The 16316-nt window shown below is 35.0% G+C and overlaps 1 protein-coding gene across 1 annotated transcript; it reads right to left on the minus strand.

The window, feature by feature from the left end:
- Positions 1–7458: 7458 nt before the first annotated feature.
- LOC110465803 (zinc finger protein 91-like) lies at positions 7459–14716 on the minus strand. The gene is made up of 2 exons (XM_021521897.1): positions 14628–14716; positions 7459–13042 (listed from the first exon to the last, which is right to left on the minus strand). The coding sequence occupies exon 2, from the start codon at positions 12952–12954 to the stop codon at positions 10789–10791; it is 2166 nt and encodes a 721-aa protein (XP_021377572.1). The 5' UTR covers positions 12955–13042; positions 14628–14716; the 3' UTR covers positions 7459–10788.
- Between the last annotated feature and the right edge of the window lie 1600 nt (positions 14717–16316).

The following is a 16316-nucleotide window of genomic DNA, read 5'->3' on the forward strand; positions in this document are numbered from 1 at the left end:
TTTGATGAATGACAAATAAAATATGTTTAAATCAAAATGTATGTACTGTAAAGCGCTTTATAGTGGCTTATGTTAGCTAGATAGGGCGCTATATCAAATGCTGTATATTATTAACGTGATAAAAGTTTTAAAATTGGTTGTAAACAATCCTCGTCATACAGAAAGCGTGCATGCACATGTACCTATAGTGAGGGATAAAATACACCAATAATGAATACCAGCAAATGTCATCACAATAATTTTAACAACTTATTTCTAATATTCAAATGTTGACATTATAGAGAACACACGATGTAATCTAGCAAGAGGCCGAGATGGCCTGTATCGCTCACCTGCTTCTTTTGTAACATGAAACTGACATAAAGGTAACTTCAGACCAAATTTGGCAACTAGAACACAAGACATTTTGACATCTCTTGAACGCTTCTTAAGATATTGTTTTTTGAAATTTAAAATTTTAATTTTAAAGCTTTTAACCAACGTTGACCTTTGACTCCGGCGATCACAAGTTGACATTTGAACTCATTATTGTAATAAAGAAAAAGATTCGCACTGCTGGTCTACATAGCATACCCAAGTATCATGACTCTAGACCAAATGCTTCTATGGATATCATTGTTAAAAGTTTTTAACATATTTGACCCCTGTGACCTTGAAACTAGGCCAAGGTAATCTTAATGAGTAAACTTTATAGCACTCTATCCCAGGTACCTACTAGCTAAATATCAAGACCCTGGGCCTTATGGAACTTGAGAAGAAGATTGTTAAAGCTTTTAATCCATGTTGATATTTGACCCCCGACTAGCACTTTAAGTTGACCTTTGACCTCATTACTGTATTAATGAAAAAGATTCGCACTGCTGGTCTACTTAACATACCCAATTATCATGACTCTAGTCCAAATGGTTCTAAGGTTATTGTTGTTTGAAGTTTTTAACATATTTGACCCCGTGACATTGAAAGTAATTTTAAATGCATTTTAATGAGGAAACTTGATAGCAGTCCATCCCAGGTAACTACTGGCCAAATATCATGACCATAGGTCCTCCAGTTCTTCAAAAGAAGTCGTTCAAAAGAAAAAGTTGACTGACGCCAGACGCTGCAGTACGGCAAAGCTCACCTGGTCCTAAAAATAGACCTATGTGCCTAATCAGTACGAATCAATAAAAATATCTTCTTACCTAAATCAGGAAATAAACATTACAACAGGAAGCCATCATACAATAATACAGCGAAAAATTGACGGAAGTGTATATTCTGTATAATTCACCCCGATTAATAATTTTAGGGGATTATCGCTTAATTAGTTCAAACATATTATTTGTTGACAAGGATGGCGGGAGGAGAAGGCATGAGTTGTTTCCTTCCGTACATACACCAAACATGTATGGTTATAACTGGATAGAATGCTGTTTATAATAATTAAACATCAAAAGAGAAAAGTAAATAAAATAAAATCCCGATCGGTTTTCAACCAGATATTTTATTCTACTCTAATACTGGAATGAAAGGTCTAGTTTTAATCAGATTGAAAATAAAACTCTTCGCACCAGTTATCCCAGAAGAATATAGGTGTTTAACCGACTACTTGTCTATATATTTTGCATATTTCGAAATATGAAAATGTTTTCTATAAGACAGATCTTGATTACCAGATAATCATATTTGGTTTAACTCAATATGATAATAATTTTCTGCGGCGTTGGGCCTGTGGTCGAGCCGCTAGTCTGTCACCAACGAACTGGTTACCATACATGTGTCAAAAGAGAGAGAAAAAATGAACCGCCTGGACCGGGATTCGAACCCGGGACCCTCCGAAAATAGACGGACGCTCTAACCAATTTAGCTACCTGGTCGCCGGCGATCAACCCAGTCTCATTTATACGTTGCTTATGTTTATATTGGAACCGCTGGGCAATTGAAATGGGAATTATTTTCAAATGAATGCCAGCATCTATTAAAAAATAAAAAAAATAAACATAAAGAGCATGGCCCGTACTCATGAAACCGTTCTCACGCTCAACTCTGATTCTGTGCTCAAGCCCGATTTCATGATTCCGTGATATAAATCAATATTTTTTTATCAATAATCTGGAATACGTTTTGGAGACTAAATGTGATTACCGTCTTCAATGTTTATACTTGACTTTTGACCATGTTAAATGTTTTAAGTGCCTTACCAGAAAGTCGGCTTGTGCAACAGAATGGTTTCATGAATACGGCACTGGTCGATATTGGTTATTGTCTGTTCCATTAATAGAACATATACCATAGAAATCTTCAATTTAAATGTCAATATACTGTCAAAACCGATCGAGAATTATTTGATATACCAACCGATCAGATGTAGAACTTGAAAGAGCCGGGGTCAAATTAGTCCGAAATAACTTTTATCTACTTTAAATATTTTCTGTGCTGAGATATATCCGCCCCATCAATTTTGTTTCAGGGGATTATCAATAATTTCAAACCATGGTCAACTTGATGATTTCCATGCAAAAGCTCATTCGACGCGACATTTGTGATGATACCTCATTTTTTTTATTCAGTCGACCTGTTTGGCTTAAAAACAGTTGCAATACCATATAAGCAGGTAAACTTTTCATGGTTCGGTTTGGTTTAATGGGTTTTTAATGTCCTATTAACAGCAAATGTCATTTAAGGACGTGCTTCCATGTGTGTAATGTATGCGAGCGTGTGTGTAATTGTACTGGAGGCAAGGTATGTTGGTGTATTTGCCTCATTCCGTCAGTGACATCGGGTTAATACCGTACACACGAATTATATCAGACAACTTATAAAGAAACCTATATATAAATATTTCACACGATGCTTACATATTAAAACTATACTATATAAGACATCTGATATAAACAATTATAAAAGATTTCTTATTTAGCAAAATTATATAAGATATTTTATTATATAGAAAATCATTTATAACTTTATAAAACACAGGATCGACATCCCTCTCTGAATAATCCTACATCTTCCGCCCACTGGAAAATCTTTGTCTCAGACACACCTTTTAAAAATGTTTTAAGATACTGCATGGCAGACCATATGAAACAAATTATCTATATATTAGTTTAACCATCGCGTTGACATCGCATGCCAATCTTACTATATTTACTACCTTATATATGTACACGTATTTCTATATCTGCTGCCTACGATCTTACTATATTTACTGCCTTATGTATGTACACGTATTTCTATATTTAATGCCTACGATGTTACTATATCTACTGCCTTATATATGTACACGTATTTCTATATCTACTGTCTACGATCTTACTATACTTACTGTCTGCTATCTGACAATAATTTTATGTACAGTGTCTTAGTGTTCACTTGCGTTAAGTGGGCAGTAACCATAATGAAGTGTCAACAACAGACAGTTTTAAGTACAGGCAGTTGACAGTTCGGACGGGACCGTAGCGTTTATAATCCGCACAGTAGTGCTATCCAAAACATAAATATGATATTAGAGTAATCTGCTCTTGTGTTTCCGGGAAAAAAAGTTGGTTCTGACAGGTGCTTGCATATATATATGAAAAACATGTTTTAGCGATTGTGAAAGAGATGACATTGTGTTTTACCTTTATATATGTGGGTCTCTGATATTGTTAACATCTGTCATATTATATACAAACATTTAAAACATTCAATAAAGCCCCATAAGGCATATATGAATTCAGAAAAATATAGATACAGACAAAAACATACAAAACATATTCAAATTATTTGACAAAAAGAAAAAAAACCTGGAAACATGCAAGTAATTTTTTTTATCGTGTGGTATAGGGGAGACAACTCTAAATATTCTAGTCGTGGGTACATCATTATATCAACTACATTGTACATGTAGTCAAAAACTTATCACAGTTACATTTAAATAACTTCCAATCTTTTTAAAAAAATAATTCACACATTTATGCTGAAAAAGTATAAGAAAAGAACAAGAGGCCCAGAGGGCCTGTATCGCTCACCTGGATATTTGAGCAATCATGGGAAAATATTCTCAATGTAAGTACTTTTGCAAATATTTCCATATATTGAATCTCCTTGGCTGAAGTATGTTCCAGACTAAATTAAACTTTATACTACTCTATCTCAGCATGCTACTGGTCAAATATCATCACCAAGGGGCTCAAATGATATTGTGGAAGAAGTATTCACATATTTGACCCATGTGACCTTGAAAGTAGGTCAATGACATTTATTGTGAGAATCCCTTATAAGTATCATTACTCTGGACATCCTTGTTATTCTGAAGAAGTTAATTAAAGACTTTTAAATAATTGAACCCTATGACCTTGAAAGTAGGTCAAGGTCATTTGTTTGAAAAAAACCCTCTTTTCCAAGGTACCTTTTGGCCAATATTCAAATGAAGATATTTAACAGTTTTTAAACTTATTTGACCCTTGTGATCTTTAAAGTAGGTCAAGGTAATTTATTTGAGGAATGTTTACATCACTTCATGCCAGATACCTACTGGTCAAGTCTTTTTACTCTGGGCCTCCTGTTTATTCTGAAGAAGTGGTTATATTATTTTTTTACATATTGGTCTTCTGTGACCTTGAACGTAGGTCAAGGTAATTCATTTGAGGAAAATGTACATAACTCTGTCCCAGGTACCTACTTGCCAAATATCTGTTCTCCTGGCCTCCTGGTTATTCATCAGAAGTTTTTTTTTTTGTAATTTTGATTCATGTGACCTTGAAATAAGGTCAAAGTAATATATTTGAGGGAAGTTAAAAGCACTCTGTCCCACCCAGGTACCTACTGGCCAAATAGCATTGCTCTAGACCTCTTGGTAATTCAGAAGAAGTTGTTTAAAGGTTTTTACATATTTAACCCATGTGACCTTGAAAGTAGGTTAAGGTCATTTATTTAAGAAAAATGTTAAGCACTCTGTCGCAGGTACCTACTGGCCAAATATCATGGCCCTAGATCCTCCAGTTCTTACAACGAAGAAGGCTGGGGGAAATATAATATTTGAAAAAAAAAAAGCATTCAAAGAAAAAGTTGACAGACGACGGACAAAAATAAACAAGTTAAAAATAAAGTTACAACAAAATAACAACTACTTATTTAATTATTTTTCTATGTTTTCCTGGACTGATCTTTTTACCTCATACAGACAAACTAACTTAACAAGATGGATGTCAGGACCGATGTAGAATCAATTGTATGGATCAGTCTGAATAAGTGCTGGACACTTATGATGGTAACTTCATTTTGTCAACGAAAAGATCTGAAGTAATGATAAAAACAATGTTAAATTAAATGCCAAACAATTCAAACCAAACTTGTCATGGTAATAGAACTTAATGTGTTCAGACATCCAAGGAACTACAAGAATTTGGACAGCACGAGGACAACACTGGGGAGAGGATGTATAGATCTGTGGGGTATGTAAGGAGCCCACTTGTTCTTACAACATACAGAGACATACAGAGGAGAAACCATTCAAGTGTGATGAGCATGGCAAAAGATTCGCACATAATTATAACTCTACAGAAACACATCTTGATGCATTCTGAAGACAATGATAAAGCATGTATGTGTGATCTTTGGGATAAATGCTTTAATCAATAAGACTGCCTTCAGAAACATCGGTTACTGTGCTTTGGTGAGAAACCCCATACCTGTGACACATGTGGAAAGGGGTTTACTCTGCCAAGGTATTTACACGAGCATGCTAGGACACATAAAATTCAATCAGTGGAACTCTTCAGAAACACATGCTTACCCATACAGGGGAGAGATTCTGAGAGTAGCCCAAGTTTCCTCTGGCCCTGACACCAGACTTGGACATTTTGACAGATAAATGTCTGATGTCAGGGCCAGAGGAAACTCAGACTAGGTAGAGAGCATTTAAGTGAGCACATTGCTGGAGAGGATTTACCACAAATTCTAATCTACAGCAACATGTGGAACCCAGAAGCCCTTCGGTAGTGACCTTTGTGGGATTGAATTTATGTTATAACATCAGCTTCAAGTCCATCATAGAAGAAAAACATACAGTGAAAACATACGGTGAAATCCTAGGAGCATCTGGTTACATGGTGTCAGATGGGGACAAAGCTGCCCCCCAAAATATCGTGATATCTTCAAGCTAAGAGTAATGGTCTGTGTGCACATGTGCTAAATGCAGACTAACGTATGAGGTGTACATATTGTATACTAGTTGTGGTTTATTGGCATCACATATTTTTGTATCTAACACCTGTGTCTGTTAAAAAGAATGTTTAATCTAATTCTACATTAAAGCACTCCTGAACCACTGCTAAACCTAACTATGCATTGGAAAATACGAAATCACATTTGTGTAAAAGAGGCCACCAATTAAAAGGCTTGAGTGTGGTATCCAAACAGAGGAGGTCTTACAACAGGGGTGGTCTCCTATAGAGGTGGTCACTTAACAAAGATAGTCACTGAACAGAGATAGTTGCTTAACAGAGGTGGTCACTTAACATAGGTGGTTGCTTAACAGAGGTGGTCACTTTACAGAGATGGTCGTTTAACAGAGGTGGCCACTTTACAGAGATGGTCATTTAACAGAGTGGTCGCTTAACATATGTGGTCTTTCAACAGAAGTGTACTCCTATGGAGGTGGTCATTTAACAAAGGTAGTTGCTTAACAGAGGTGGTTGCTTTACAGATGTGGTCTCTTAACAGATGTGGTCGTTAAACATATGTGGTCGCTTAACAATTTTGGTTTCTTTACAGATGTGGTCACTTTACAGAGGTGGTCAAGTTAAACAGTGCTAATATATAGTAATTTTTCATCACTAACTTTTGTACTGTAACAAAATGGGCTGTAATAAGGTACTTGCTCAACTAGTGTGGTCTTCTTACTGATGTGGTCTACTTAATGAGGTGGTCACTTAACAAAGGTGGTCTCTGATCAGAGTTGGTCACTTAAGAGAGCTGGTCTCTAATAGAGCTGGTCACTTAACAAATGAGGTCGCTTAACAGAGGTAGTCTAGTTAAAAAGTATTAATATAAAGTAAATATGAATTCATCACCACTAAGCTGTTTGTCGTGTACTGTAACAAAATGGGCTGTAATTAGGCACATTATGATAAAGAATGGAACCATCTTGTCAGACAGCGGTACTGCTAATTATATAAGGTGAAGGTCAGCAATGGTTTAAAGGTCAGTTTATTGTATTGCTTTACAATACTTAACATTGTCCTTTGTCCTTAGGTTGTAAAAAGTATAAAGCTGTTCAAAGAAATTCTGTATTGATAGACCACAAACACCACAACATAGATTTAGCCCACAAACACTCATACCAAATGAGCTAAAAACATAATCAGTCTTCAAAACAAATTATAGTACAGTTGTTGTTTAGCAGAGAAATACCAATGTGCAGTTATACATTAAATGGTACGTGAGTTGGTGTACTAATGAATTGTAAAGATAAAGAAAAACAATGAAGAATATGACATTTATTATTATTCATAAATACTGACAACATGTAAAACTCAATATAACATTGAGCTTTTTGGCACAGTTACTTTTGCTCTTATTTAACCTTAGGTTTCAAATTATAACAATAGCTTTGGCTTGACATGTACACTATTTCCTGAACAGACAAGAGGGTATAGTAGTCCTATGATATATTACGGTACAGTGCATCCCTTTCATACTATACTTAATTGTGTACAGTAATCATTGTTTGTAGTATTCTTGTGAACAGTTATTCCCCTTTGTAGTATTCTTGTGAACAGTTATTCCCCTTTGTAGTATTTTTGTGTACAAGTGACCTGTACATACTTATAACAACTTAATAGAAACAGATTGACCAGCCATTCACAATAATAACACAGTAAACATCCGCTGTACTGGCCATAAATAACAGTTCTCTAGCTATATTTCTCCTGTAATAAGCCCATCCACCTATTTTGAGAACATGTGTTGGCCCACTGGGCTTATTGCAGGGTAAATACAGTATATTATTTAGATTTTTATTATATAATGTATTTAATTTTTATAAAACATAGAAATAAGTTATTCTATAGCGCTCATCAACATTAAAGTCATAACAAGACATAAATTCAACACAATCACGCAGAATCACTCTTTCCAATTCATATAAGATTTATTAAATGACTATTAAGTTTTCACGCACCGATAAGTGAAACTATTCTAAAATTAAAATCTCGGGACAAGTTGAATAAATCTTATGAAATCGAACATGACTACTCGGTATCACAAAACAAAGAAATACACCAGTATTATACCAGATATTAACAGTTTCACTGATCATGAACATCAGCAAGTTTTAATGATGTCATTTATTTTATCGTAATTGTGACTTCATTGTAAACCAGCTGCTGTATGACACCAGAACGATTGTACGTGTTACCAGTCACATATACTAAAGATATTACATAGACATATTGCCTATAATATATAGCACTTAACCCAGGAATTGTCTGATAAAATATTGTATTGTACGAGAGCTACATGTCAATGACATTTTCTCTAAGACATACTGATACAAAAGTGTACTGCTATAGATAGGGAAATTTGGAATATAATTTTCTCCTACGACCACTATAGGTTTCTTAACTCACAACTCATTGGATAAACCTCGGCCTGCTAAGTATAGGGGTTTGGTAAACATTTGCGATTGTCCACTAGTGGGTAACACAGGTTTCATCGGTCAATATTTTTTATTATGACGTCAAGTAACCATGCTTTTTGATGTCATCTTCCATTGAGAATTCGTAGTAACACTGGTATCATCGGTCAATATTTTTATTATGACATCAAATAACAATGCTTTGTGATGTCATCTTCCATTGAGAATTCGTAGTAACACTGGTAACATCAGTCAATATTTTTATTATGACGTCAAGTAACAATGCTTTGTGATGTCATCTTCCATTGAGAATTCGTAGTTACACAGGTATCATCGGTCAATCTTTTTATTATGACGTCAAGTAACCATGCTTTGTGATGTCATCTTCCATTGAGAATTCGTAGTAACACTGGTATCATCGGTCAATCTTTTTATTATGACGTCAAGTAACCATGCTTTGTGATGTCATCTTCCATTGAGAATTGGTAGTTACACAGGTATCATCAGTCAATCTTTTTATTATGACGTCAAGTAACCATGCTTTTTGATGTCATCTTCCATTAAGAATTCGTAGTTACACAGGTAACATCAGTCAATCCTTTTATTATGACGTCAAGTAACCATGCTTTGTGATTTCATCTTCCATTGAGAATTGGTAGTTACACAGGTATCATCAGTCAATCTTTTTATTATGACGTCAAGTAACCATGCTTTGTGATGTCATCTGGTTAAACACTCTAGATCTGAAAACCTTGTGCCGTTACACAATTTGAAAATGAAAAAACACGAGTTAGATAACCATAATAACTGACCAGTGCTTGTAGGGGAAACCTCTATATTTATATTATATAGCTTTGATTCCATTCCAAAAGATTAAATGTATTGCTATCACACTCTGTGTGAGGCACCAATGAGTTCTTAAAGGGAATCAGAACCCCTCTGCCTCAATATTTTCTGCACATCACCAATGTTTAGCCTGGTTGCCTTTAGTTTATGCAGATATACATAAATATCATCGGCCAGCGCTTTCCGACATTATCGTAATGACATCGCAAATGCTTGTTGTTGGATTTATTGAAAATCTAAAGCGATTTGAAGAACAAATACAGACTGAAGCAATACTGTATCAATTGTAATAAACTATATATGACTATTATTGAATAAACGGTCAATATATATTGCTATACTATTTGTGTGAGAGTTATCTCCCTTGATTTTTAAATTGCGGTGTATACCAGTATGCAACTAGCATATATCGGACTAATAGAACAGTCCAGATCTGTTCTTCACTGAAGACTACTGATAAACATGCACAGAATATATTGTCAACAACTTATAATTTAATTTTTGTTATTAAATGTCAGCAAAAAAAGTTACATTTCCACTTTTGGCTAAAAAATTTGGGTAGGTACAGTCAGGCAAAACTCTGACGATGGAGTATTTTTACAGTGATTATAAACAGCATTTAAAACTGTAACAGTTCTTGTTAAAAATTCTGTAATAGATTTAAAAGCTAGGATACAATATAGCCTGAGTTTCCTCTGGCCCACATAACAGACTCAATTCATTTTGACAGATTGATGTCTGGTATCTATATATATATATCTGTCAAATTGTCCAAGTCTGGTGTCAGAGCCGGAGGAATCTCTGGCTAAGCTTAGTTTCTTAAATATAGTGACAGGGGAAACACATTGACTTTTTTGCATTAAATATGCTATATGTACAGCTTCCACTTCGCGCAGTGATACCTAATTAATATTTACAAGGATCAATCTAGGTTTTAGGGAAAACAACTCTTTTTCAGATTTGGGGGAATTTTGATACAAGGCTCTAGTGTCATGAAGGTAAAAGGTAAAAGATAAAATTTTGTCTCACATACATGTGTATACTGTTTTTCTTTAAAGAAAGCATTATAGGGGAAATATGTTGAAGAAAAACGGCTATTTTCTTGTTGAAATAGGTGAATTTTGAAGCACATAGGGTAAATTGCAAATAACAGGGGAATTTTCTTCTGTAGGGGAAACTACCCATAAATGGTAGTGAATCAAATCTAGATTGATCCCTGATTTAGTACATGTCACCATGTATAGTGAGTTATAATGCTGGCAAAATTAACCATGCCTGATGGAAGTGATGTCAATACAAATATATGTACTTAAAAAACAGACCTGATTACGTATACTTCATTACACAATCAAGGAGGTCTCAGGTGTCGGTATAATGTCTAGTTTACTCATGGACATGTGTAACTCTACATGTCTTCTTAAACTGCTACTCTGACTGAAATCTTTCTCACAAAGGTGACATTTGTAAGGCTTTTCGCCCGTATGAATTCGCATGTGAATCTGGAGACTACCACTCTCATTGAAACGCTTGTCACATACGGCACATGTGTACGGTTTCTCACCCGTGTGTGTCCTGATGTGTACCTGTAGTATCTCCTTCTTGTTGAACCGTTTTTCGCAGATATTACACCCATAGGGGCGTTCTCCTGTGTGTATACGGGTGTGTCTCTGTAGACTACTACTCATGCTGAAATCCTTCCCGCAAACCTCACACTTGTACGGCTTTTCCCCTGTGTGTATTCTATGGTGTTTTTGCAGACTTCCTTTCTCACTAAACCCTCTGGAACAGATTTTACATTTGAATGGTTTCTCTCCTGTGTGAGTTCGCAGGTGCTTTTTCAAATTAATTTTGATACTGAATTCCTTCTGACATATCCCACAGGTGAACATTCTCTCTCCTGTGTGTAATTCAATGTGTTCCTGTAGGTTTCCTTTCCGACGAAATTCTTTCCCACATAAATGACATGGGAAAGGTTTCTTCCCAGAGTGTATTTCAAGATGTGCTCGTAGTCCACCATTCCGTGCAAAACACTTACCGCAAATCTCACAAGAAAAAGGCTTGTCCCCCAAATGGGATCGAGAATGTTTCACCATACTAGGTTTTGTGCGAAAGCAGACACCACAAATTTCGCATGAATACGTCCCTTTTGTATGAACCCTTGAGTGTTTATGCAGGTTACCATTGTCACTGAATACCTTACCACATATTTCACATTTGAAAGGCTTTTCTCCAGTATGTATTCGGAAATGTTTCTTTAAATCACACGGCTGACGAAAAGTTTTACTGCAGACCTCACACTGGTATTGTTTATCATTTTGGTGACTTCTGGTATGTTCCTGAAAACGTTCTATTTGAGAAAATTCTCTACCACATTTCTTACAGGTAAAGAGCTCTTTTTCAAGTTCAATTTTATCAGGTTCGTTTCCTGGCTCACTGTCGTAGGCTTCATTTTCTGACTCACTTTTGTAAGACTCGTTTGCTAGTTCACTGTTGTAAGGTTCGTTTCCTGGTTCACTGTTGTAAGCTTCGTTTCCTGGCTCACTGTTGTAAGCTTCGTTTCCTGGTTCACTGTTGTAAGGTTCGTTTCCTGGTTCACTGTTGTAAGCTTCATTTCCTGGTTCACTGTTGTAAGCTTCATTTCCTGGTTCACTGTTGTAAGGTTCGTTTCCTGGCTCACTGTTGTAAGGTTCATTTCCTGGCTCACTGTTGTAAGGTTCGTTTCCTGGTTCACTGTTGTAAGGTTCGTTTCCTTGCTCACTTTTGTAAGCTTCGTTTCCTTGCTCACTTTTGTAAGCTTCGTTTCCTGGTTCACTGTTGTAAGCTTCATTTCCTAGTTCACTGTTGTAAGCTTCGTTTCCTTGCTCATTTTTGTAAGCTTTGTTTCGTTGTTCACTGTTGTAAGGTTCATTTACTAGCTCATTATTGTAAGATTTGTTTACTGGCTCAGAATTATGATATAGTGGTTCATTTCCACAATCTGTTCTGATCTGTTCTTCCTGTTCATCTGGATTTGTCGGTTTCTTGTCATACACAATACTATGACATTTTACTGTGTCACTTGCCTGTTTCTCTCCTCCAGCCAGTTCATTATTAAACTCATCACTGAGCCCTCTATATGAGTAAGACTGAGGATGCTCACTCAGGTGAACACCAAGGTGACTCTGTAAGCTACTTAACTGTAGGAATCCCTCCCCACAGGTTTCACACCTGTACTTGCTAACATCTGTGTGTCTCTGAAGATGGTTGTACAAATGATCCTTTACACTAAATCTCTTACCACAAATCTCGCAGCAAAACCGCTTCTTGTCCCGTCGTGATTCTGGTTCGTAAGCCTCCTCCTGATCGCTTCCTCCATTCTTAACACTGCCTTGGTCACTCAGTGCCTCACTGTCACCATAATGAGAACTCGACTCTACAGGATCAGTAACGCCCATTTCAGCCTTTATATTGCAATTGATGTAAATTTCACTCATCAGTAAAGGATCATTCACAGAGTTTGAAGTCATTATGATAGTTAGTCACCGCATTTTAAAAAAGATTTTGGAAAGAATAAGTCCATAGACTGGTATGCTGACGGTAAGAGAGTCAAGGGGTCTGAAATAAAATAAATAAAAGTCCAGGTTAAAAACAAAATGATGTATTTGTATTTGTATGCTAAATGTAAACTTTAGGTACTATTTCTGTGTACAATGTATATGATGTACACTTTAATTTACCTATACATACGTATTGAACAGCATTTTTCAATGTTCATGACAGTATGAATACCATTCGGTTACATAAATTAACCACAAAGCACACTGTTGTTCAATACATAGAGGATCTGTCATGACTTTCACTTCGTATAACATTTATGATACAAGTTTTGGATTTTTCATGTTTGCCAGCCTCTCTGTGAGCAAATATGAAAAATCCAAATCGAGTATCATAAATATAATATGAAGGGAAACGAATGACAGATTTTTTTATCATATAATACAAAGTCAACTGTATAGTTGTGACTGATCTTAAACTAATATTTTGCAATAAGCCGCCTCTGAAATGATGAAAATTGTGTCCGCTTCACAATGACGGAAGCCACGTTGATTGTTCCTATTTGATTGCGATGTCATTTATGGAGTGATCAATTACACACGCTACATAAACATAATTTATGTGATGGCTTTATGACACTGCATATTTACATTCTAAATTTTATAGTTATTATTGATCTGTGAAAAATACATGTATAGATATTCAATTAGTGTCATCAGAACAAACTAGTCCCCAAGTTCAAATCCCTGACTGGCCATGCATTTTTCCACTCCTATTACAGGAGTAAATACAACCTTTGTCAATAATATATTATGTACATTGTATGTTATGTATACATACATTGTATATTATGCAGGTCCAGTACACTCTGCCGATTGAGCTATATAGCTGTAATGCCCTATAATAGTTCTATTAACCTATCTGAAATAGGTCTTTTGAGCTATTTTCATGTGATTTTCTTTTTTAAGGAAAACGAAACAAAGTCGCTTTTAAAAGAAGATTGTATCATTAGGTTGATAACAAAAGACAGTAGATATAAACATTCGTTTTAAAAAATAATGATGTAAAAAAATCGGAAATTTTACATTTATAAAAAATGAAAATAAACCTCCAACTGTATGCTTTTTGTAGTCAACATTACCATATATTTTAACCTTATTGTTTTATGCGACTTTGCTTAAACTTAATGAAAATTGAAATATGAGAAAATATAGCTCAATACAGCTATAATGTATAGGTGAATATAGCTATATAGGTCTTCATAGCTATACATGTATAGCTCAATCGGCAGAGTGTACTGGACCTGTTATGTACAATTACATACAAGTTGTCCGTGTATTATGTACAATATATGTTACAGTGGTATACAGATCTGTGTGCACCTGTGAGCGTTTGTTACTTCAGACTTCGTTATGTAGTTGAGGGCACATGAGTAATGGTTTCTTCAACTGGTATTGTGCTTTTAAGTTTTTAATTACAGTCGTTACATCAGCAAAGGGATGAAAACTCTCGTGTTATGCACGGCATAAATTATAGATTGTTGTCGGATAAGGAAGATGATCTGCTTGTCTAAGGACTAAGCTTATTATGTGTTGGCAGTTATATACATGCAGTGTAATTAAACAATTATCATCACAATACTTACCATTTATTTTTACCCATACTAACGTAAGATAGGCCTAAAATGCATGATATTATAACCAGTTCGTGTACACTGCTTGCTTACAGTAGTTGGGACGGAGTAAAATACGGATAAATATGACGGAAAATAATTAATTTGAATTTATTGGCATTGACAACAAAGGCGGTGTGGCATACGTAAAGAACGTGCGCATCCAATGCAATAATTTCAGTTGTAACAAATACTACTATTAAAATCATAATTAGTATTAGGTATATATACTACATAGCAACATTCTGGCCCAGGGGAAACAACTCTTATTGTGTCTTGTCAAACAATGGCATAGTTGGGTTTAAAATGGAGAATTTTAAGTTACAAAAGATGAAGTATTGTTCAAATATGGTTAGCAGCCGCATACATAACGGTATTAAACATGTCCCTATAGTTTGATATAATTTGTTCATTTTCATCGCAATAGATAAAGTGGTTTCATCCTCTGAATTTTTTCAAGGTTTGTTTATGTGAAGTACAAATGTATACTACTGTAGATGAATATAACTTTTTGTCAAAAGAATTTATTTTTTGACAAGTATTTTGTAACAGGATTTTTACATTACTATACAATACAGTTACAATATATATACATAACATGACATAACACAACCATATATATAAAGACACACACACTCATTCATTATCATACAAACATCAAAACAATTATCAGAAAGGAAAGGTAGGATTGTTGAAAATTTGTATTTCATTTTGAATTTCTAAGCTAGCTGTCAGTGTGAGCGTTTACTCAATATAACAATTATATTTATAAATTGATAAGTTACTTATGGTAAATCAGTCGTAATTTCAAGTTTGGGTGTTTCAAAAAAAGTTTTGCCATTTGGCTTATTCTCTTTGAAACTGGTCTAAGTAGCTTTCTCCCTTACTTCTAGCAACTTCTACTATTTTCTTATATTGTTAATGTATCAATTATGCTGAAGTTAATTTCTCATCCTTCGGAAATAGTATACTATATACTAAAATATTTAAAAGGCAGTGTTGGAAATATCCAGTTTTTTGTCATAACTGCTAAATTAGATGTACAAATAAATATTCTGAAATATGCATATGTGCACATCAGATTTGGAACAAAAATGTAAGTATCGAAGAACGGGTATCATTTGACAGAATTATATGTATTTTTTGTTGAGTTTGAACCGATAGATATTCATACAAGGATATGCTTGGTCTTAAAGCATATACAGGTTTTCTTGCTCAGTCTGTCAATAGTTCAAGGGCAAAAGTCAGTTCCATGTACGTTTGACTCGAATACAATGTCAATAGATTTGTGTTCAGTTGATATTTTATCAATTAACAATGTTAATATTTTTCACATTCACTTTTCTTTCCAGTCAGCACTGCATTCCCTCAGTACAATGTTTTTGAGAAAGATCTGTCGAGAAGGACCTCACGAGAAATTGCAGTTATTATAACAAACTTGAACTGTCAAAATCAAAGATGGCTGCCTGTTGGCCATCTTATTCTTCCGATTAGTCTCAAATGACAAATACACAACTAGACACAAGGGATCCTACATATGGAAAAACCAGAAATACATTACTTCAGAAATACCAATCATATATGTGAACTGTCAAAATCCAAGTTAGCTCCCTGGCAAATATATATCTATAGCTTCACGCATAACTACAGTCCAAGGGAAAG

Source organism: Mizuhopecten yessoensis, unplaced genomic scaffold, assembly GCF_002113885.1.
Source record: "Mizuhopecten yessoensis strain PY_sf001 unplaced genomic scaffold, ASM211388v2 scaffold11101, whole genome shotgun sequence".
In the NCBI taxonomy this organism is placed as follows: domain Eukaryota; kingdom Metazoa; phylum Mollusca; class Bivalvia; order Pectinida; family Pectinidae; genus Mizuhopecten; species Mizuhopecten yessoensis.

Bases quoted from the DNA above. Each gene is read 5' to 3' on its own strand.
- LOC110465803 (XM_021521897.1), bottom strand. From the start codon at position 12,954: ATGACTTCAAACTCTGTGAATGATCCTTTACTGATGAGTGAAATTTAC.